This window comes from Zootoca vivipara, chromosome 5, assembly GCF_963506605.1.
Source record: "Zootoca vivipara chromosome 5, rZooViv1.1, whole genome shotgun sequence".
Taxonomy (NCBI): Eukaryota; Metazoa; Chordata; class Lepidosauria; order Squamata; family Lacertidae; genus Zootoca; species Zootoca vivipara.
In genome coordinates, this window is record NC_083280.1 from 27,720,171 (window position 1) to 27,743,077 (window position 22,907).

The 22,907-nt window shown below is 41.3% G+C and overlaps 1 protein-coding gene across 1 annotated transcript in view; it reads left to right on the plus strand.

The window, feature by feature from the left end:
• The window catches only part of ATR (ATR serine/threonine kinase), a 51,583-nt gene that overhangs the window by 27,576 nt on the left and 1,100 nt on the right, over positions 1-22,907 (plus strand). Inside the window, exons 23-46 of the mRNA XM_035133767.2 lie at positions 352-465; positions 1,772-1,887; positions 2,863-2,983; positions 3,087-3,224; positions 4,593-4,800; positions 5,238-5,416; positions 6,367-6,531; positions 7,114-7,205; positions 8,228-8,319; positions 8,493-8,670; positions 9,710-9,886; positions 10,606-10,765; positions 11,408-11,587; positions 12,161-12,303; positions 12,514-12,611; positions 12,859-13,091; positions 15,237-15,371; positions 16,476-16,676; positions 16,952-17,095; positions 18,611-18,761; positions 19,380-19,536; positions 19,758-19,911; positions 20,461-20,612; positions 22,685-22,790. Coding sequence (XP_034989658.1) covers positions 352-465; positions 1,772-1,887; positions 2,863-2,983; positions 3,087-3,224; positions 4,593-4,800; positions 5,238-5,416; positions 6,367-6,531; positions 7,114-7,205; positions 8,228-8,319; positions 8,493-8,670; positions 9,710-9,886; positions 10,606-10,765; positions 11,408-11,587; positions 12,161-12,303; positions 12,514-12,611; positions 12,859-13,091; positions 15,237-15,371; positions 16,476-16,676; positions 16,952-17,095; positions 18,611-18,761; positions 19,380-19,536; positions 19,758-19,911; positions 20,461-20,612; positions 22,685-22,790 — 3,594 coding nt within the window. The remainder of the gene's footprint in view (positions 1-351; positions 466-1,771; positions 1,888-2,862; positions 2,984-3,086; positions 3,225-4,592; positions 4,801-5,237; positions 5,417-6,366; positions 6,532-7,113; positions 7,206-8,227; positions 8,320-8,492; positions 8,671-9,709; positions 9,887-10,605; positions 10,766-11,407; positions 11,588-12,160; positions 12,304-12,513; positions 12,612-12,858; positions 13,092-15,236; positions 15,372-16,475; positions 16,677-16,951; positions 17,096-18,610; positions 18,762-19,379; positions 19,537-19,757; positions 19,912-20,460; positions 20,613-22,684; positions 22,791-22,907) is intronic.

Consider the following 22,907-nt stretch of genomic DNA (forward strand, 5'->3'; position numbering starts at 1 on the left):
AACATGTTTTGTATGTGGCGGTTTCTTACTAAAGGATGAAAGGGGTCCTTTCCCAGCTTCGTATCATAGGAAAGGGGGAGCTGCTGTAGTCTGTTACCATCTTTCCTTGCCCCTTCTTGGGCTGCTCTGGGTCAGTAGAGTGTTTACCTGTTTTGCTGTTGCCTTTGCTGAATGCCTTTGCCCCAAGCGTTATGACTTTCATTGAAAGTCACGGTGTGACTTCAGTGACCCTTGAGGACTCCCAGCCCCCATCATTTCTTAATCCCAATTTAAAACTAGATTTTGGTAGTGACCAGGCAGAGGATATCAACAAAGCAGCTCATCTAAGAAATCTTACTGCTTTCCCCTAAGACTGGTGTAGAAGATCCAGATTTTGCTTATGGATTATTCATGGAGTTGACAAGAGCATTCCTTGCTTATGCTGATAACGTCCGGGCTCAAGATTCTGCATCATATGCCATTCAGGTAAGGATGGTTTGTTTGAGAAAACAGTATTGACAACTGCCTTTTTACCAAAAAGAAAAAAGGTGCTTGAGATTGATTTGGCCCTTGGAGCCAGTAAGGTTTCACCACCCTCTCTTTTATTGGCTTAAGTAGCTTCAGCTGGGAGCTTCGATCCAAATACCAATTGCAAAAAACCTTTGCTTTACGATAATTACTGTTAAAAATCTGGTTTGCAACTCTCATTTGAAAGCAAACTATGGTGTGTGTGTGTGTGTGTGTAATTGCCCATCATTTGTCTATGTCAGATAACCACAACATTTTCTTCATTGCTTCAGATGCCTTGTCAAGATTTATCTTTTTGCCCAGGCTTCTCCTGGACCCTGTTTTATGTGTTTGAATCTGTTTCATTTGCTTTTATATGCTTTTAGGTTGTGTTTTGTTTTCATGGTATATTGCTTGTTTTTTAGACTGTTGTATATATTTTTTAAAATAGTAGCATGATACAAATGCTTTTAAATAAATGAGTGTATTAAAATAGTATAAAGATTGCAAATATGGTGGTGAGTGTCATGTGGAGGAGGAAAAACTTAAACACGTAGCAGAGTTCCCCAAAAATAACCAGAGGCAATTGTACTTCATCCAGCAGAGCTTTTACTGCTACTCAAGGCAAATGAGCGCAATGGCCACAAATCCAATACATTCAGGACTGGCACAGTCCATACGAAATCCAGCTGCAGCAGACTTAACTTAAATTTAACTTATAATAAGACTAAACCTTAACACTATAAAATAGAGAACACCACACCAGAACAAAGAGATAGAAAGAGAAAGTGATTGAAACCCAGGCTCCTCCTGGCCTGACTGTAATAGTCAGCATGATCTTGACAGAAAGGATAACAGAACCATTTTAAAGCAGTTTATCCCAGAAGGAATAACCCAAACATCAGAAACCTTCTGCCTGTTTCCTTCACATAGAAAGAAACCTTCTAGAACCCTCCTGAACTAATCAGAATAGGAAAAATCTTTACATATCAGATCAATACTTTCTGTACTAAGAAATGCAAACTAACAGTGAGAAAGGTCATTGGGAGTGGTGAAGAGGAGGGGCCACCTGAGGTACAATCCTGACAGCCAGACCATGGTTTTGCAGTGATGTCTTAAACTGGACAAGTGTGTCAAGCATGAATGAGGCAGTGGAAGTTTTCATTTTCTGTTTCATTGCTTAAGAATAATTCATGTTGAATAGTTTATTCTGTACAGTGCAAATGTATTCATGTAAAACTTGCTCTCTCTGTATTCATGTAAAACTTGCTCTCTCTCTTTTTAGGAGTTGCTTTCTATTTATGATTGTAGGGAGACAACCACTGACAGCTCAGGAGGCAAGCTTTGGAAAATGTTTCCTGATCATATTCAGGAAATATTGGAACCTCATTTAAGTACACGGTATGTGTGACGACCACGTCCCAGCCAAGTCTCGGGCTGCTGTTTGATTACTCACTGCCACCAGATAAGAGATTAATTATTATTAATTATTATTTACCAGGCTAACCCTTCTAAGACGTCCTCCGAAAGGCCTCCAGGGTCTCTCTGAAGCTTCCTTGTGTAGCATGATATTAAAGCTCTAGGCTTGAGAGTTTTTATAATAGGCTGAGAACACACCAGGTTTACAAAACAAGAAACAAGTTTAATATGATGAAAAAGACAGTACAGTCGTACCTTGGAAGTAGAACGGAATCCGTTCCGGAAGTCCGTTCAACTTCCAAAACGTTTAAAAACCAAATTGCGGCTTCTGATTCCTGCAGCCAAACAGAAGCTGCGGAAGTCCCATCGGACGTTCGGCTTCCAAAAATAGTTCGCAAACTGGAACAGTCACTTCCGAGTTTGCGACATTCGGGAGCCAAAACATTCGGGAACTAAGCTGTTCGAAAACCAAGGTACGACTGTGTAAGACAAGCAAATGTTACAGCAAAATAAAATTGAGGCCCCCAAATTACAAAAACCCAACATATTCCCTTTGGAGCTAAAACCAATCAAAATTGGATAAATACAACACACTTGTCAAATGCTTAAGCAGCCCCATGACTCACCAAGCTTGCAAGGAGGCCTCTTGTTCCTGGAAGCCTTCCTCCAAAGCTCATCAAAACATCTGCAGATCATATCAGTTTCTCTTTATTTACTCCCACTTGGCCACCCACATGCTTATACAGTATAGCTTCCCCATGTCCATTATGTGCCACTGCTCTTGGAATATCTGCTCAAGGAAGTTTAGAGCTCCTACGTTTACTGCCCTCAGAGAGGGTTGTGCAGTTAGTCACATCAGTAATGGTGGACACCTGTGCCTAGAACATTGTTGTTTCATTGGTCTTCCTTTTCTGTTGAGCTAACACAACCAACAAGCTTTGGAAATTTTCTTTACAGATACAAGAGTTACCAGAAGGCTGTAAACTGGGCTAAGGTTAAGAAGCCCATTTACTTAAGCAAATTAGGCAAAAATTTTGCAGACTGGTCAGCAACCTGGGCTGGTTACCTTATAACTAAGGTAAGAATAATGAGCACATACCTCAGTTAGATGTGAACTTTGCAATGTTACCTTGACCTCAGATTTCCAAGAGCTATGCTAAGCCGTGTAATTTTTGTTCCAGGTGCGACATGATCTTGCCAGTAAGGTTTTCAACTGCTGCAGCATTATGATGAAGAACGACTTCAAGGTGACAATCTATCTCCTTCCCCACATTCTTGTCTATGTTCTTTTGGGATGTAATCAGGAGGATCAGCAAGAGGTGAGAGCCCCTTTACCTGTATACTCCAAAAGTACTTATGATGACCCTGCATACGTGGTTTGCCAATCACTTCCCTTAGTTCCAGGTACAAAGAAAAACAAATTATGACTGTCCTTGTAGAGAGAAAGCTAGCTAGCAACATGCCTAAGAGCAATCTAGAAATTATGTATCTCAAAGCCACAGCGGGACCCTTGTTGCTGACTGTTTATGACTGTTCTTGGTGATAATTGCAGCTTCTTAACTACATTTGTCTGATTCTTTTTTCAATTTTTGGCACTCTGCTTTTGAAAAATAAGTTTGTGTATGTGGTGCTACAGATGTCTGAATGGACTGTGGCATCCACTGTACACTCAGTTCTCCTAGGATACCTGCCTCCAAGAGAGGACTCAAACCTGTTGCTGAAAAGCAACACCTGCTGATTCTAGGTGTGCTTGCATGTGGGTGGAACCCAGAAAATACACACAACCCAAGATTTGGAAAAGGAGATCTTCATTTATTGAATCCAGAGGATAAGAGCATATGCATCACTAATTTATGTGTGGCAGCACAGAGATAGAGATAAAATTGTGGGTGCATGTGATTGACACATTCATGACTCTAAGCCAGGCACCCCCAAACTTCGACCCTCCAGATGTTTTGGGCTACAATCCCCGTCTTCCCCAACCACTGGTCCTGTTAGATAGGGATCATGGGAGTTGTAGGCCAAAACATCTGGAGGGCCGCAGTTTGGGGATGCCTGCTCTAAGCTGATAATTTGAGATGCACTGTACTAAGAGGAGGAAAAGAAAGAGCTTGGGAGTGTGGCAGATGTCATACAAACTTCCAGAAATTAGAGATTGTTAGCTGTACCTTTTTCTGGTTCAGACTGAGCCACTAGAGTGATGCAGATAGGGAAGAGCCCTTAAGCAGAAGCACAAGTGGGGTGTTCCATGCTTGCAAACTTCTCTTTTTCTCCTCACTTTAAACCTGAAATGTCAGTGATCCCTCTCCAAAGTTACAGAGCCTTAAAATCCAACAGAATATGACTTGTGAATGCAGAGTAAAAACACACAGTGCGGCTCAAATGTTGAACAGATAACATTTCAGATTGCATTATGGGAAATGTTTTGCTTTGGGTCCTGGGAAGACTGTAATGTAACTGTAAACCAGGGATAATGTTTTTGGTTTTTTACTAACTACTAATGTTTTGTTTTGCTAACAAGGTGGAGACAGAGAGAGAGGTTATTCACAGTACACTGTTAACTATGGTTTGCTGTGACATGCAAATGAGGCAAAAACATTAACCAGTCCTGAGTCTCTAAATGTTGTGCCTGTTTTCATAATAGCAGTAAGAATTCCAAGTTTGCCTTTTAATTATACATTGTCCAGGTGTTTGCTGAAATCATGACTGTTCTGAAAAACGACGACCCTTTTGCAAGACAATGTGAAGATAGCGCTTCAGATCTAAGCCACTTAAGCACACAGACAGTATTCTCCATGCTTGATCATCTAACGCATTGGACTAGGTATAAATCCCAAAGGCTGAGTGCTGAGAAAGCTGCTAGGAAGTCAAATAAGGACCATGCAGAGTTTCAAGGTTAGTAGTTCTCTTGTGTTTCAGTTGTTCTTGCAAAGGTTTTGTTTGTTCATTTAACAGAATTTATACTACACTATTTGATTGTAGTAAAATCTTTAAGCTAATTACAAGAAAAATCAAAACTTTCAATAAAAACACAGTCAAAAACAATTAGAATTAACAGTGAAAGAGATCAAAACGGATCCATGTCTCCATGTATGGATAGACTTGCCTAAACAAAAATGTTTTAAGCAGACACCAAAAAGAGATCTTGAAGGTGGTCCTGATATCAATATGCAGGGAGTTCCAAAGTTTAGGTGCTGCTACACTGGAATATTGATAGGCTTCTTGAGGCCAACCTTCTTGTGCAGGTGGCCTTTTTAAGATTCCCTGATCCTAATCCATTTACAGTGTTAATTCTGATTATGGCATTAAAAAAAAACCTTTTTATTCTCTAGCACCAAATGAGGAATATGGAGAATATCAAAGTGTGGTCCGCTTTCTGGACCTCATCCCTCGGGATACTCTGGCTGCAGCTTCTTTTCGCTCCAAAGCATACACAAGAGCAGTAATGCATTTTGAATCATTCATCATGGAAAAGAAACAAAACATTCAGGAGCACCTCGGATTTCTTCAGGTTTAACTTTCTTGCTATAATGTAAAACAAACTGGAACTTCAGAGCTTCAAACTCTTTCGTCTGTCCATTTAAACTATGTAACTTTATTTACTTTGCTTTTGTTTGCTGTGAGTGACCAGCCCCCCCCCCCCCCGGCTCTCAAGGCAAGTGCTGCTTACTTTCCTGAGCCTCACAATTTCAGGTAGGCTGTGCTATGTTTGTAGAAAGGCAAGAGCTCCTAATTGGCATAAAATTTGAAGGGAGATCGATTCACGTTTGAGTGTGCTGATATAATAAATAGGTTTTACATTAAGAGAAATATAATTCAGTATTTGCAAAAGTCGGTTTTGATAAACAGAAAACATGAAAAGTCACTGGATCGTTTTTCAGTGGAGAAAAGGAGAGTTATCAGCATTTTGAGAATTATTAAATAGAATCTTGAAAGTATTATGATACCTGTGAAGAAGTAATAATAATAATTTATTATTTATACCCCGCCCACTCTGGGCAACTCCCAACAGAACACCAATAACAATAATAAAAAAGCAGCAACGTCAAACATTAAAAACTTCCCTAAACAGGGCTGCCTTCAGATGTCTTCTAAAAGTCAGATAGTGTTTATTTCCTTAACATCTGAAGGGAGGGCATTCCACAGAGCGGGCGCCACTACCGAGAAGGCCCTCTGTCTGGTTCCCTGTAACTTCGCTTATCACAGTGAGGAAACCAGCAGAAGATCTTCAGAGGAGGACCTCAGTGTCTGGGCTGAAGGATGTGGGTGGAGACACTCCTTCAGGTATACTGGGCCAAGGCCGTTTAGGGCTTTAAAGGTCAGCACCAACACTTTGAATTGTGCTTGGAAACGTACCATTAAATACAACCTAGGGAAATTGTTCGCAAAGCTTTTAAGTTGCAGGTTATTTGGCTGGCCAGAATGCTTCCCAATGACGATTATTTTTTCCCTTTTACAAAGAAATTGTATGCAGCTATGCATGAGCCCGATGGCGTGGAGGGAGTGAGTGCAATACGGAAGGCAGAGCCATCCCTAAAAGAACAGATCCTGGAACATGAAAGCATTGGCTTGTTGAGAGATGCCACAGCTTGCTATGACAGGGCAATGCAGATGGAGCCTGACCAGGTAAAGCCTAAATGTCTTCCTCATTCCTTTTGGCTTCCTCCACCTGTACAGCTACAGGTGAGGAAAAACAGTAATAAGCAATGCAGTTGCATCTGATTTAGTATGTATCCTAGAGAATGACACAACGGGCATATATTTTGTAGCCTTGTTTGTCACTGGAGAACCATAGTAAAAATCAAGCCAATGCTTAGCCCCTTTTTTCTTCATCTAAGCCTAAATTTGTAGCCATTGTAAACTAACTATAACAATCATGCATTCATCCCGTTTTCTCCTGTCTCCACTTGCTCTAATGTCTCCCTTATGCAATTCCCTGGATGGAAGCCTCTTGAGGCAGGGAATCTATAACTTCATTCTTTGTAAAGAGAAAGCCGGTGTGGGGTTGTGGCTAGGAAGTCCTAGATTTAAACTGAACCATGTAATTCACTGGGTGATGCTGGACCAGTCACACTCTCAGCATAACTTGCCTCCTTAGGTTGGCTGTGAGGATAAAAAAAGAGGAATGCGAATCACGTTTGCTTGCTTCAGCTCCAGGAGAGATATAAATGTATAATGCAAATGTGGTTTTTCTTTCCTCACTTCTAGATAATTCATTATCACGGTGTGGTGAAGTCTATGTTAGGTCTTGGTCAGTTGTCTACTGTAATCACTCAAGTGAATGGAGTACTTGCAAAGAGGTAATATGACTGATATGTTCTTTGTTAAAAAATATAAAGTATGTTCCATTGCTCAAATGATGGAAAGCTTTATATGCTAACCTCTAAGGATCTGGTGCAGATATAATGCTAGTTAGCTGAAATACTCATTCTCTTCCCACCTCTTTTCTGTTGTTTCCCTCAACCATGGATTTAGAAGTCGCCAACCTACTTTAGTGAATGCAAACCAGACCCTGAAGTAAGTTAGGAAATATCACATGGCTGAGGTTCTAGGGAACCATCCATATCTCTGCACAGTATTACATGGGGAATAGTCTATGAGTCGTTCAGGGAGCAATGTCTGGTGTGTGCATCTAGTTTGCCAGGAGGGAGACTTGTTCTTGCCACTCCCACTGTCTTCCCAGAAATGCCTTTTTGAGAAATGTGTTCCTGACCAAGTATCTAGTACAGTTATACCTTGGATCCCGAACGCCTTGGTACTCGGACGTTTTGGCTCCCAAACACTGCAAAGTGAGTGTTCCGGTTTGTGAATGCTCTTTGGAACCCGAATGTCTGACGGGGCTTCTGCAGCTTCTGATTGGCTGCAGGCCACGCTTTGGTTTCCGAATGTTTTGGAAGTCAAACGGACTTCCGGAACAGATTCTGTTTGACTTCCAAGGTATGACTGTATCCCATTTCCTGGGAGAAAATAGGAGAAGGGTACCATGCCTCTGCCTATAAACAAAAGAAGAATGGGAACTGTGGGGTTGATGCTACTGTCTCTTCCCAGCCATAATCAAGATTCCCTCTTAACCAAGATACGAGGCTGTTTCCATAGATAGGAGGGAACTTTCATTAGCAGCAACTCAGGTTAATGCTGGCGAAACCACTGTTAAAGAACTGCAGGAGAAGACTTAAAAGCCATTAGGACACAAGTTAAAGTCCTGTTGGATCAGACCCAAAGCTCATCTTATTGAGCAGCCTGTTTTCATGGTGGTAACCAGATGTCTGGTGGAAACCCTGTGTTCCGTGTACTGACCTAAGTTTGCTTTTTACCTACCTAGGCCTGAATGGACTTCTGAATTAAACATGTACAGAGTGGAGGCAGCCTGGAAACTGACACAGTGGGATTCTCTGGAAAATTACATAGCTGCAGGTACCGTAGCTATTTAGAACAAATGCCAAGATGTTACTTGTTGGCTGATGCTGGATTAATTTTTAATTAAAGCAAATATCAGATCTACAGTAAAATAATAATAATAACAACCTGTATTGTGTCGCTGCTGGATTACATTGAAATGAAAAAGTGCTTTTTACTCTCTTTTTTAGATGAAAAGTCAAATACATGGAGTGTTAGGCTTGGACAGCTGTTACTCTCGGCCAAAAAGAAAGATGCTGCACGGTTCTGTGAAACTTTGAAAGTTGTTCGAGCGGAGCAGATAGTTCCTCTTTCGGCAGCGAGTTTTGAAAGGGGGTCATATCAGCGAGGTTACGAATATATTATCAGGTGCAGCTTCCTTTTCACATGTTCAGCGTCTCAAAGCATCAGATACTACTTCAGCCTTTCATTTCGTGCACTGGGAGACATTTTTGCTGAAACCATAATGCACATTTTAAACAGGGCTCATTTGGGATAACTCTAGGCTTTTTCTTACCCATCTTGTTCCTGCTCCGGGCAAGAATTCCAACATAGCAAATTTACCCGTGCATTTTAAAAACCATATTGGAGCCATGGCTACGGTCAGAAGGAGAGGTAGCCAACCTGGTGCCCTCCAAATGTTGCTTGTACTACAACTCGCATCAGCTCCAGCTAGCCTGGGCAGTGGCTGGGGAAGATGGAAGTTGCAACTTCTTTTTTTTAATGCTTTCACTTTTATCATAAGTTTCTGGAGAAGAGGACAGGATATGAGATTTCCTGTGAGATTGCATTAGTTTTTAGGCATCTTCTGTACACTGCAGTTGTGGCGGGGAGAGTAAAATGTTAGCAAGATTGTTCCATTTGGTATCCTGATGATAAATTCACATTGTGTATGTTGAGCATTCAGTGTGCTTAGAATACATAATCTTGGTAATCCTCTGGGGTGGATTAATAGTACTAGTCTTTCCATCCCCATCTGCTTTACAGGGACATAGAGAAAGAGGTTTTGCATAGAGCCATCTAGTGTAGGAGTTGAGAACCTGTGCTCCTCCAGATGTTGTTGGACTACAGATCCCAGCATTCCTGACCGTTGTTCATGCTGGTTTAGACTGATGGGAGTTGTAATCCATGAACATCTGGAAGGCCACAGGTTCCCTGACCCTGATAACAGAGATCATCTAGATCTGAGATTTGTATCTGGTAATCCCAGGTTGCTTTTTCTAGGTCTTCTGGGTCATTTCAGGATGTCCAGACACCAGAAGTGTATCAGTAGTTCTCTTGCATACCACTCCCAGAAGGGGTTCTTGTTAAGGTTACTGAGGGGATTGTTCATGCAGACAGTGAAACAGAATGAAAACACATGGCACCATGTTGCGTATCAAGCTGATTTTGTTTTGTTTAACCGCAGGCTACACATGTTGTGCGAGTTGGAGCACAGCATTGGATCAATGCTTCAGCAACCTGATAGCGATCATGGTAAAGATTCTTTGAACTGGTGTGCTCGCATAGAAATGACGCAGAACTCGTACAGAGCTAAAGAGCCCATCCTGGCACTTAGACGGGCTTTGCTCAGCCTCACTAAAAGGTGAAGCCAGGCTTATTTTGTGTGCTTTCTATCCTGAAACTTTGAGTTTCTACTCTTTCCAAGTGAGATATTGGCTAAAATGGATTGAAATGTCGTATTTAAACAAAAAGAATCCCACCACCAATTCCTTCTAAAACACACAAGCATATCTGTTGAAAGAAGCTTGGGTGTGTCTGAGTTGTGACTATTTCATTTAAGCTTTGCAACTACATATGAAGTGAAAATTAAGCTTCATGTTTGAGTGAGGATTAGAACCTTAGGTCTGTTACTCCAAATTAGCTCCCCAGGCCATAATCTTTCAGTATGTCCTGAGTCTACTGATCCTAAGAAAGATATATTTATTCACATTGCTTGTAGTGCAAACATTTGTGTTCCTAGTTAGACCTAGAAGCAGCTTTGCAGGGTGAGAATGATCCAGAGTGTCTTAATGTTGGAGCTATCAAAGATAATGTCATTTTGCAAGTCATCATGTAAATAATACTATGTAGTAGGCAGAACTCTGATGAATAGGATGACTCATATGGGAAGATGCACAGGAACCAAAGCTTTGTTTTAAACCAGTAGCTTGAATGAGGCTTGGAAGCTAACAGGTAGCATGAACAATCGTCTTTTAAGATTGACTAAATTTGTGTAACTGCTTCTAGACTCGGCATCTTTGGTACCTATTGAACACCTTTCACAAGCAGTTCATTTTTTAATCTTAGTTTATATTTTTACAGAAAGGGTTACAGTGAGCAGATGGGAGAATGTTGGCTCCAAAGCGCTCGAGTCGCCCGTAAAGCGGGTCATCACCAAACAGCATATAACGCCCTCCTCAATGCTGGGGAATCCAAATTATCTGAGCTATATGTAGAAAGAGCAAAGTGGCTGTGGTCCAAGGTAAGGAAGTTAAATAGAATAAAGCCTGCTGTCATGACACTAGGGTTGGACTCTTCTTTGTCAGGGGGTGAGGCTGGGGATTCAGAAAACGTGAGGGAATTGCCCACGAGGCCAGCCCCAGATGGATATAATAACACCAGAAGTACATACACAAGTCTGTTGTGCCAGTGGTCCACAGTAGTTGTGATGGCATCGTCTGACTCCAGCTCAGAAGCCCACAGTCTCCTCCACTCCATCAGAGCTGTTGACTGCTAAAGCAGACTGATCTTCTTTTAAAAAGAAGAATCTCCTCTTTCCAGAGATGGAGCCAGCTGCTTAAATGCAACTGCACCCTTATTTAAGGTTCAGCCGAGGATGGTTGCTGCTGAAGCAGCTTTCAAGCTCTGCCACTGAAGCTTCGCCTTCATACGGCTAAAGACAGTCCCTCAAAGCAAGAGTGTATCCCTCCATGCATAACCGTGGAGCAAACAGAACCTTTTATGGAAAGGTGTACAAGTTGGAAATAAACAAGTGAGGCTTCTATATGTGAATTTATGGGCATGTGTCTGTAACACTCTGGGTCATGTTTTATTTACAGAGTTCCCTCTTTGTAAAATTCAGAAAATGAATGCTAACTTATTGATAATGGTTTTTCTCTTTTAGGGGGACGCACATCAAGGTCTTATCATTCTTCAGAAGGGGGTTGACTTATGTTTTCCAGATAACCAAGTATCACCTGACACTAAAAGTAAACTTATTCACGGGCAAGCCCTGTTGCTGGTGGGAAGGTTTATGGAAGAAACGGCCAACTTTGAGAGTAATGCCGTAATGAAAAAATATAAGGTAAGCACTAAACCCCAGAGCAATTACGTAATATATTTTAACATGTAAAGATGTAGTAAAGGCGTGTCGAATTATATGATATGATTTTCAGTTTGTGTATTTTTTTTCCTAACTTGTACAGTTACATTTTGTAGGACATTGTTCAAACATAACTGGCTGAATGAGGAATTATATCCAGCATTATGCTAATTGATATGCAATAGGCACAGTTCATCCTTCATTTCTGCTCTTCCTCACTGCCAGTCCTCTGTGCCTCTAAGAAAAAATGCTGGCAGAGGTGTCCAAACACTGTGGGCTACAGTGGATTCGGGGTGGGGGTGGGGAGTCACCTAATATTTGGGTGGAGGAATTTTCCACCACTCGTGCAAGGTTCCCGGTTTTCAGATGATAGTCCCTTCTCCACGTCGTCCACTGTAGCTCCATAAGACACAACCCTGACCCTCTGGAAATACTTTTTTGGAGTTCTAGGGGTCCACAGGGAGGAAGGAGGAAGGGAAGCTCAGTTGTACAACCAAAGATTCTTAATTCTAACTATTCATTTCCACTCCCCTTCCCATTTCCCCCCCCCCCCAGGATGTTACTACTTACTTGCCAGAGTGGGAGAATGGACACTTCTACCTCGCGAAATACTACGATAAACTGATGCCTACAGTAACAGAAAACAAGATGGAAAAACAGGGAGAACTGATTAAACATATTGTTATTCACTTTGGAAGGTTAGAAGGCACAGTTGTTGTTCAGTTGGTGCACATAGCTATATTTGGTTATGTACATTAAATTTCTGTCACTATGTAGCAGATGGCTTGGGGTTGCATTGATTTAGCAGGAGTGTGTACACAGCCTTGGTATGGGTTATGGGATTAGAGAACCATTTATACGATTTACAATTTTCCTATTAAAATTACATGTCAGCATTTTACTTTCAGATCCTTACATTTCGGAAATCAGTTCATCTATCAGTCGATGCCAAGAATGTTATCTCTGTGGCTTGACTTCGGAGCTAAAGCATACGAATGTGACAAAGGTAGGAATTTTGTTATATTAAAGAAACAACACACTGTTTCTACATTATCTGGAGACAATTTTCTTCTCTTTTTACACTCATTGCATTAGTTTCTGTATTCTGGATCTGGATGGTCCAGTTGGAGTGACCAGAAGTGAACTGGTATTGACCTTATGATATGTGCCATGATCGTTTAAAAGTAAATATCAGTGAAGATTTTCCAGATCCTCATAGCTAAATAAGGATTGTTTTACATCATATCATCTAGCTAGTCGTCATGATCGTGCACAAATGAAAAACGACTTGGCTAAAATCAACAAGGCGATTACAGAGCACACCCAACTTTTGGCTCCTTACCAGTTTCTGACGGCTTTCTCTCAGCTGATTTCCCGAATCTGCCACTCCCATGATGATGTCTTTGTTGTTCTTATGGCAATCATTGCAAAGGTTTTTGTAACCTACCCTCAACAGGCAATGTGGATGATGACTGCTGTATCCAAGGTAACTTGATAAATACACTTGCATCTCCATCTCCCTCCCTCTCGCTCTCTCTCTTTCTGTTTTTAGCTTTCTGCCTCCAAACAAACCACTTCAGTTTTCAGATACATGAGCAAATTTTGTCTGTGTGGAGTTGCCACTTTCTTTAAAGGGTCCCTCATGCACAGTACGAGACCTCCAGTGCACAGTCTCGTACACCTCAGGTAGTGTGGTTGCTGACCTTGAGCCAGACATCTTGGAGAGTGAAGTCAAATGGGCCTTAGAAAGCACTGCTAATAACAAGGCCAGTGGAAGTGATGATATTCCAGCTGAACTATTTAAAAATTTAAAAGATGATGTTGTTAAGGTGCTACACCTAATATGCCAGCAAGTTTGGAAAACTCAGCAATGGCCAGAGGATTGGAGAAGATCAGTCTACATCCCAATTCCAAAGAAGGGCAGTGCCAAAGAATGCTCCAACTACCGCACAATTGCGCTCATTTCACACGCTAGCAAGGTTATGCTTAAAATTCTACAAGGCAGGCTTAGGCAGTATGTGGACCGAGAACTCCCAGAAGTGCAAGCTGGATTTCAAAGGGGCAGAGGAACCAGAGACCAAATAGCAAACATGTGCTGGATTATGGAGAAAGCTAGAGAGTTCCAGAAAAAGGTCTACTTCTGCTTCATTGACTATGCAAAAGCCTTTGACTGTGTCGACCACAGCAAACTATGGCAAGTTCTTAAAGAAATGGGAGTGCCTGATCACCTCATCTGTCTCCTGAGAAATTTCTATGTGGGACAAGAAGCTACAGTTAGAACTGGATATGGAACAACTGATTGGTTCAAAATTGGGAAAGGAGTACGACAAGGTTGTATATTGTCTCCCTGCTTATTTAACTTATATGCAGAATTCATCATGCCTTTTAATGAGGGTGAAAGAGGAGAGCGCAAAATATGGTCTGAAGCTCAACATCAAAAAAACCAAGATCATGGCCACTGGTCCCATCACCTCCTGGCAAATAGAAGGGGAAGAAATGGAGGCAGTGAGAGATTTTACTTTCTTGGGCTCCTTGATCACTGCAGATGGTGACAGCAGTCACGAAATTAAAAGACGCCTGCTTCTTGGGAGAAAAGCAATGACAAACCTAGACAGCATCTTAAAAAGCAGAGACATCACCTTGCCTACAAAGGTCCGTATAGTTAAAGCTATGGTTTTCCCAGTAGTGATGTATGGAAGTGAGAGCTGGACCATAAAGAAGGCTGATCTCCGAAGAATTGATGCTTTTGAATTATGGTGCTGGAGGAGACTCTTGAGAGTTCCATGGACTGCAAGAAGATCAAACCTATCCATTCTTAAGGAAATCAGCCCTGAGTGCTCACTGGAAGGACAGATCGTGAAGCTGAGGCTCCAATACTTTGGCCACCTCATGAGAAGAGAAGACTCCCTGGAAAAGACCTTGATGTTGGGAAAGATGGAGGGCACTAGGAGAAGGGGACGACAGAGGACGAGATGGTTGGACAGTGTTCTCGAAGCTACGAACATGAGTTTGACCAAACTGAGGGAGGCAGTGGAATACAGGAGTGCCTGGCGTGCTATGGTCCATGGGGTCACGAAGAGTCGGACACGACTAAACGACTAAACAACAACAACATGCACAGTGGTTTTAATATACAGTACTAGATTTCCAGTCCCTTTAATTTTCTAATCAAATGTCATTTTCTTAACTACAAGCAGAGGAAGCTGCAGTTAGGTCAGTTATTCTGAGTATTTTAAACTTCATGACAGGTCAACTTCATTTATTTTAAATTTTTTATCCCAGGCAATCACCCTTCTAGACATTGAGCTAGCACGGATCTGCTAAGCTGCTTATAACCTTCCTCATAGGCCCTTATTTGAAGCCATGCTGTCTCACTCATACATAGTATTTGAATCTCATGAGGGCTCATCTGGGGCCTATATTAGTGTTTTTAAGATGCCAGAGAAATAAATTTTGGTTTTCTCAGTCTCTTTAACATCTGTATCCTACTATTTCTGCTGTGCTGGTTTTTAGTGCTGCCTTTAATTGTTCTAAACTGACGTACTGTGGTGTTGTTGTAAAACCACCCTGGAACGTTTGAATTGGAAGAGTGATGCAGAGATATTTGAAACGAACTCTTTCTTTTTTGTAGTCCTCCTATGCAATGCGTGTGAACAGATGCAAGGAAATCCTCAACAAAGCTATTCACATGAAGGCATCTCTGGGAAAGTTTATAGGGGATGCAGCTCGCCTGACAGATAAACTCCTAGAGCTGTGTAACAAATCGGTAAAGTTTATTCCGCATAGAAGTTTCTCCTTTCCCATAGTTTAGCGTTGCTAATCAGATTTAAAGGGTTCATCTACTTGATGAAACAATCTACTTGATGTACAATCTGGTGTTTTCTTTTGGAGGAGGCCCCAACTTGCTAGAGCAGATGACAGGTGATGATGCAGGACGGGCACTGCAGAATTTATTCCATCAGCGGTGTCAATTCTGCTGGGAGATGGACACTGTTGGACTTCACCTACAACATCGTTATTATGCTACTTGACAATTGAAGATAATAATTTAGGTTGCATACCTAAGCCCATTTGCTTGGTAGTAAACCCTATTTAACCCAATGGGACCATAGCTGCCAAGTTTTCCCTTTTCTCGCGAGGAAGCCTATTCAGCATAAGGGAATTTCCCTTTTAAAAAAGGGAGAACTTGGCAGCTATGAATGGGACTTACTTAGGAGTGGATAGGGTTAGGATTGCCGTCTAAGACGATTTATAAAGATGAGAATGCTAGGTTACACATCCCCGAGGCTTCAAAATCATTATTTCAAAGTGATCAGATTTTCAGCAACTTTATTGGTTTTAATAAAGAGATAATTGATAAATAAACACACTTTGGTATTAAGAGGTCTTTGGTGAGCTATGCTCAGTGCTTTTTTTCTTTAAAATGGTTATGGGGTACTCTTATTTTGACTCAAGTAAATCACCATTTTATAGTTCAAATCGGGGAAAATAAATACAGTAAATGGACAAAAGTACAAAGATTCACAAAATGTTTAGGGGTATGCGTACCCCTGTGCCCCCCCCCCCCGAAAAAAAGCACTGGCTATGCTTATTGTTGTGCTGCCTAAATAAATAAATAAATTCAGCTGTTTGCTTGGTTTTCTTTGCACAGTTTTATTATTGCATTCAGGTTAGCTCTGACACAAGGAACTCCCCTGGACATAGTTTGTAAAGATAAAGTTCAGTCCCATTTCACAAAATAGAGGGAAGAATTGGAAATATTCCTAACTTGTGAAATAAAAGTTGTATATGGAAACTGTTAAGAGTGTCAGTATCTTCTAAGTATTTACCTTATCCTTTGAATAGTATGCATTAACTTTTTTCCCCCCAGGTTGATGGGAGCACCTCCACATTAAGCATGAACATTCATTTCAAAAGTCTCAAAAAGCTGATAGGGGAGCAGACGTTTAGTGAAATCCTTATTCCTTTGCAATCGGTAATGATACCCACTCTGCCTTCGGCTCCTGGCACACATTCTAATCATGATCCTTTCCCCGGGTGTTGGCCTTACATTGCGGGCTTTGGTGACACAGTGAGTATTATGTCTGTCTTAAGGTTCTATGTTTTTTTAGAACTCTTTAACATTACTTGGCTGCAGAAGTGAATAACAGAAAAGAAACAGAGGGGAAAGGGTATTTGATAAGGGGAAGAATGGACTGGAGCCCCGAGGAGGTTGTCCGGATAACCAGTATACATATGGACTGATGTAAAGTTTTGAGATTGTTTGGATTAGGTGTAGATTTCACCAAGGGAATACATTAAGCATTTAAAAAAAAAAAGCTAAATTGTTGCTGTCTTTTTCTTTAGGTTGAAATCCTTTCCTCTCTTCAGAAGCCCAAGAAGATTACTTTAAATGGTTCAGATGGGAAGTCCTATATCATGATGTGCAAGCCAAAAGATGACCTAAGAAAGGACTGTCGACTCATGGAGTTCAATTCCCTGATAAATAAGGTTCTTTCACTCTTTAAGTGTCTTTTGCAAAGCTGGATATTGGCAGCCCAACTAACCTTTTCACCCCCTTAATTTCCATTGGGGCTTTGTAGGAGTATTGCCTTATTAATTGCCCCCCCCCATGAAGTAATAAAGAAATAAAATTATATTCCCAAAAAGAAGAGACTTGAAACAAAACAATACGGTATACTCTTTGCTATATCAACTGTAGCGACCATTTATGATATTTATTCAAGAATCCTCCTTTTGCAGTACTCCTTTTGCAGTACAGTTGTACCTTGGATCCCAAATACCTTGGTACTTGGATGTTTTGGCTCCCAAATGTGAGTGTTCCGGTTTGAAATGTTCTTTGCAACCCAAACATCTGGCGGGGCTTCCTGCAGCCAATCAGAAACCATACTTTGGTTTCCAAACATTTTGGAAGTCGAACGGACTTCCGGAACGGATTCTGTTCAACTTCCAAGGTACGACTGTACTAAGAATTCTTCATTGCTAGGCATCGACGCCTGCATGCATAAAAGACCCTTGAAGCATCCAAACCATAAATGAGCGATCTTGACCATTTTAATTCCAGTAGCCACAACCTTTCAGGCATTGATATTTTTTTCTACAGAGCAAGTGTTTGATCCAAGGATATGAGAAGAAAGTGAAACCCCTGGATCTGTTTTCATAACTCTTAATACCCCATGGGCTTAGTCTAGAAGGCAACACTTAATTACTATCTAGCTTTCCTTTTCTGAAAAAGTCCCCCCCCCCCAAAAAAAATCTCATCCTCTGATGTCATATACCAGGCATGTCCAACTGGTAGATCACTGGACGTCTGTGGTAGATCATTGGTAGATCATTGGCTTCCTCCAAAGAAGCTGAACAACTGTGACTCCCCTAAAAAAAGCTTGACATTTTATCTCCTCCCTGAAAAAACCCAACAACTTTGACCCGAACCCCCCCAAAATGGGCCTTCCTCTTTCGTAAAAAAGCTCAAGAAAAAGGGGGTAGATCACTGCCAGTTTTTAACTCTGTGTGTAGATCGCAGTCTCTTGGGAGTTGGCCACCCCTGTCATATACCATCCTGACCATTCTGACAACTCTTGACTCACACCAATCATCTGATACTGTTACTGAGGAAGGCAGATGCTGATACATGTAACTAAACAGTTTGAGATACTGTACATACTATTTTTCTTATTTGTACAACTATAATAAAGAACTATGGGATGGATCCCAGCCATTGCCAGAGTCCAGCAAATATTTCAGCTGAGGTACTTTTCAAATGTGACATTGGGTATATGGTGGTGGTGGTTTCTTAAGCTGTATGGGGTTATATTTCGTTAGCCTCCATGAATTGCTGCTGCCTACTTCACACTACTTTACCAACACCAACTATCTATGCCCTTTTTGGCAGAAGAGAGAATAGCATGGAATAGCTGGAAGAGGATGAAAGATAGGTGGGAGGGATTTTATTTATATGGTATATATGGCATTGGTCTTATGGTTGGTGATACGTTTCTTCCATAGTGCTTAAGAAAGGATGCAGAGTCACGAAGGAGAGAACTCCACATACGAACCTACGCTGTTATTCCTCTGAATGAAGAATGTGGAATAATTGAATGGGTGAACAACACTGCTGGTTTAAGAAATATCCTGATCGAATTATACAGAGAGAAAGGTAGGAAACAAAAGCCCTTTTTAAATTGGGGGGGGGGAATAAATTTGTGAGTGACAACAGAAGATGTGGAAGGGAGAGTGTGGAATGTTACAAAATCCTTCAAAATATGTCATGTTGGTCTCCCATGCTCTGATTAGTATACAGCAGCTGCATTTTTACATAATGGTAAGCAGTAAACCATAGCTTGCTACACATCAAAGTGTGCCTACTTTTTTCCTCCCTGCTAGTGCTGAACGAAAACCAACTACAATAATTGGTTTACGGTTGTGCCCAGATCAGGGATCATATTTGCTTTACTCGAAACCAAATCATGATGATAAGCCTTGGTTTGTTCTTGGCTTATTGTTCCTGGCTATTGTGGTTTGAGCAAAGCAAACCACGCCCCGTGGTTTAAATGCTCAAACTAAGCCAGGGTCCTTGGTTTGCTTCCTCCGCATGTGATTGGGGAGGAGCAGGGAAGGAGCAAAGCAGGTGCGATTCACTTGTGCACTGTAAGCTGTGGCTTATGGCCTATCAAAAGGTGCAAATGTAGCCTCAGTGTTTACTCAGCCTATCATCGCTGACTAGCTTAACTGTATAGCATTAGCTTACTGTGTCTAACTGATTTTTCTTTCATAGGTGTCTACATGAGTGGAAAAGAGCTACGTCAATGTATGCTTCCAAAAACAGCACCTCTGTCGGAAAAACTGAAAGTTTACAAAGAAACTCTGCTGCCCCGGCACCCTCCGATTTTCCATGAATGGTTTCTAAGGAAATTCCCTGATCCTACTTCATGGTCAGTTTGTCGCCCTGTACTATTGCAGTTATGTTGCCGTCATGCCAAAGGGTTAAAAAGAGAGCCAGTTGTAATGTAGCAGAAGCTGTGAAGGCACTAAGTTTATTCATCGTAGTAAACTACGTGGGATCTTGGTTTCTTTGCTGTGATCAGAAATATTTAAGTCTAAGGATAAGAAGGCCAAAATAACCATGTGCTCCTATGGTATTTCATCTTTCTAGGTACAGCAGTAGATCAGCCTATTGTCGTTCCACTGCAGTGATGTCAATGGTTGGGTACATACTAGGGCTTGGTGATCGTCATGGAGAAAATATTCTGTTTGATTCCTTAACAGGTGACTGTGTGCATGTGGATTTCAACTGTCTGTTCAATAAGGTGAGAAACTAAAACACTTCCATTGTCTGTCTCAAGTAATTGAAAACAGTTTTCCTTTTCAAATGACGTTGCACGGTTCAAAGAAGTTGCACAACTGAACACTTGACAAACTAAAGGATTATGTTGGAAGTTACATCATGAATATATTTCTGTGGTGTCTGCTTGAGGTACTCCTGTAAATGTTTAAGGCAAACTTCACTTCAGAACTTAGCATTATATGATGCCAAAAATATTTCGTTTTGGCATCCAATGACCAAATCAGCTGCTAGCAAACAGTTGCTTTTTATAGCTTTTATCTGTTCATTATGCTCAGAGAAGATCACGACAAAGCAAAAAGCAAAATATAAAGACATCAACTATCACTATATGTATATGAGACCATTCAAAGTATCTGTTCGCCTTTCAGATTTTGCATAACAGTATTAAATTTACAGTAGTGTGCCGGTTGGTTAAGTTTCGTTGGAATTACAATCTTGTGCAACAGTTAATGTGCACCACATGAGAAGGTTAGTCTTACGAAATCCTACAATGAATTATTTTCTTTTGAAGGGAGAAATGTTTGATTTTCCGGAGATTGTTCCATTTCGCCTTACACATAACATGGTCAATGGTATGGGTCCAATGGGGACGGAAGGGCTCTTCCGAAGAGCTTGTGAAGTTACACTGAGACTCATGCGTGATCAGAGAGAACCACTAATGAGGTACAATAACAGAGACATGAAAAACTTCATATGCTATCTAACTTTACAATGTGAACTATTTAACCACTGTAAATTCGTAGTGAAAACTTTGCTTTAAAAAAAATAATCTGCCAGAGCATTTGCATACAATCACTGGGTGATAGCTAATATTAGTCATACTCAAAGGGGACATGTTGAAATCAGTGGACTGAAAAACTTAATTTCATAATTTCAGTGGGACTATTATTAATTATTGCTATTATTATTATTATTTAAATTTATAAACCACCTTTCATCAGGAAATTTAAAAAACATTTTAAAAAGAACTCTGTTCTGAATTCTCCTGGGCAGGCCCTGCCCTGGGCCCAGAGGTGAGAGGCAGGGACAGGACCTGCAGGCACTCACAGCAGGGGAGTCCTCCTGGGCAGCAACAGCAGCAGCGGCAACAGTCCTTATGAGGCCTGTCAGGCCCCACCCTGGGCCAGGTGGTGAGTGGCAGGAACGGGGCCTTCAGGCACTCAAGCAGGGGATATACCATAAATTATATATTAATGGAAAGATAATTTAATGAAGGATGTAATGCAACCAAGTTTGTTCAGTTATCTGTGTTCTATCAAAATATACAGTATAGCCAATAAGCAGAAAAAGAAAGCACAATTTACTTAGGTTGATATGCAATGAGCATGAGTGTTTAGAGAGTTGCATTACATTCTTCATTAAATTATTTCCATTGATATATAATTTTATAGTATTACAGTGGTACCTCGGGTTACAGACGCTTCAGGTTACAAGACTCCGCTAACGCAGAAATAGTACTTCGGGTTAAGAACTTTGCTTCAGGATGAGAACAGAAATCGTGGCGCAGCAGGCTCCATTAGCTAAAGTGGTACCTCAAGTAAAGAACAGTTTCAGGTTAAAAACGGACCTCCAAAATGAATTAAGTTCTTAACCCGAGGTACCACTGTAGTCCCCCAAAAAAGTGGTGTTATGAGCCATCAAACCTCAGAAATAAACTTTTTCCAAAATGTTTCTACAATTTTGGCCTCTAGTGTAATATCAGTAAAAGGAAAAAAGACAATACCCTCCCCCCTATATGACTTTCTTGAATATCACCTGCTCCGTTACCAAGGGCTTTACTTTAGCATTTTCGATATTGACATTGCTTCAGTCATGCCACCGCCATCCCATGAAATATAGCCTGTCAATACTGAGTGAGTGCTATCACATTACACATAGTTTCCCTTTGCTTCCGTGACTCCGTTGATCTCAGTGGGTTGTATGTCGGGGTGGCTTGCATGGACAGAAAGCCTTTCTGCTTGTGGAGGTGGGAGTTTTCCCTCTCTTTTTTTTCCATTTTCCTCTTTCAGCTGCAAAACTCCCTATGCTACATCAAGCACTGTTTCTGAGGATGATCAGACCCTAGAATCAGCATATCTGGGATGGGCAACAGCAGGGGTCCCCAAACTAAGGCCTGGGGGCTGGATGCGGCCCAATCACCTTCTAAATCTGGCCCGCGGACGGTCTGGGAATCAGCATGTTTTTACATGAGCAGAATGTGTCCTTTTATTTAAAATGCACCTCCGGGTTATTTGTGGGGCATAAGAATTCGTTCATTATTATTTTTTCACAATATAGTCAGGTTCAGCTCAGTTCAGAGCGCGCTGCGTGCCCACCTCCCAACACTACCACCTCCCGGTACTACCCCCCCCCCAAGCTGACACCAGGGAAGGCTTGGGAGCGGTGGGTGGGTTGTGTGCCGTTGCCCCGCGCTCCCGGGCTGCTTCTTGGGTGAGCTGCTCCGCTTTGGCGGTGGCGTAAGGTCGCGAATATAGGCTGCAATTTAACTTTTCAGGGTTGGAATTTGGAAGAAAGTGTGGCTTATATTCGGGCCAATACAGTACATGCGAGATGCTGTGAGCACTTTTAAGGAAGAGTGAGGTGTAAGTAACAACAACAATAACAAAGTTCTGTTTGTGTAATGATTTAGAATTGCAGAAGTTGAAAGATGTATAAATATGTTTCTTTCCCACTGAAACTGCACCTAAATGAATTTTCTTGAACCGTTAACTTCCCTTTGTTTATATGTTATCTAGCGTTTTGAAGACTTTTCTCCACGATCCTCTTGTGGAATGGAGTAAACCAGTCAGAGGCAATACAAAAACCCTAGTGAATGAAACTGGAGAAATTGTCAATGAAAAGGTGACTTGGTGGGGGTGGGGACAACCTTAAGTACAGGCAGGACAGTTAATTCATATTGTGTGCCAAAAAATCAGATTCTGTGCCAAGGAGTCCCACACTTGGACTACGTACACATCA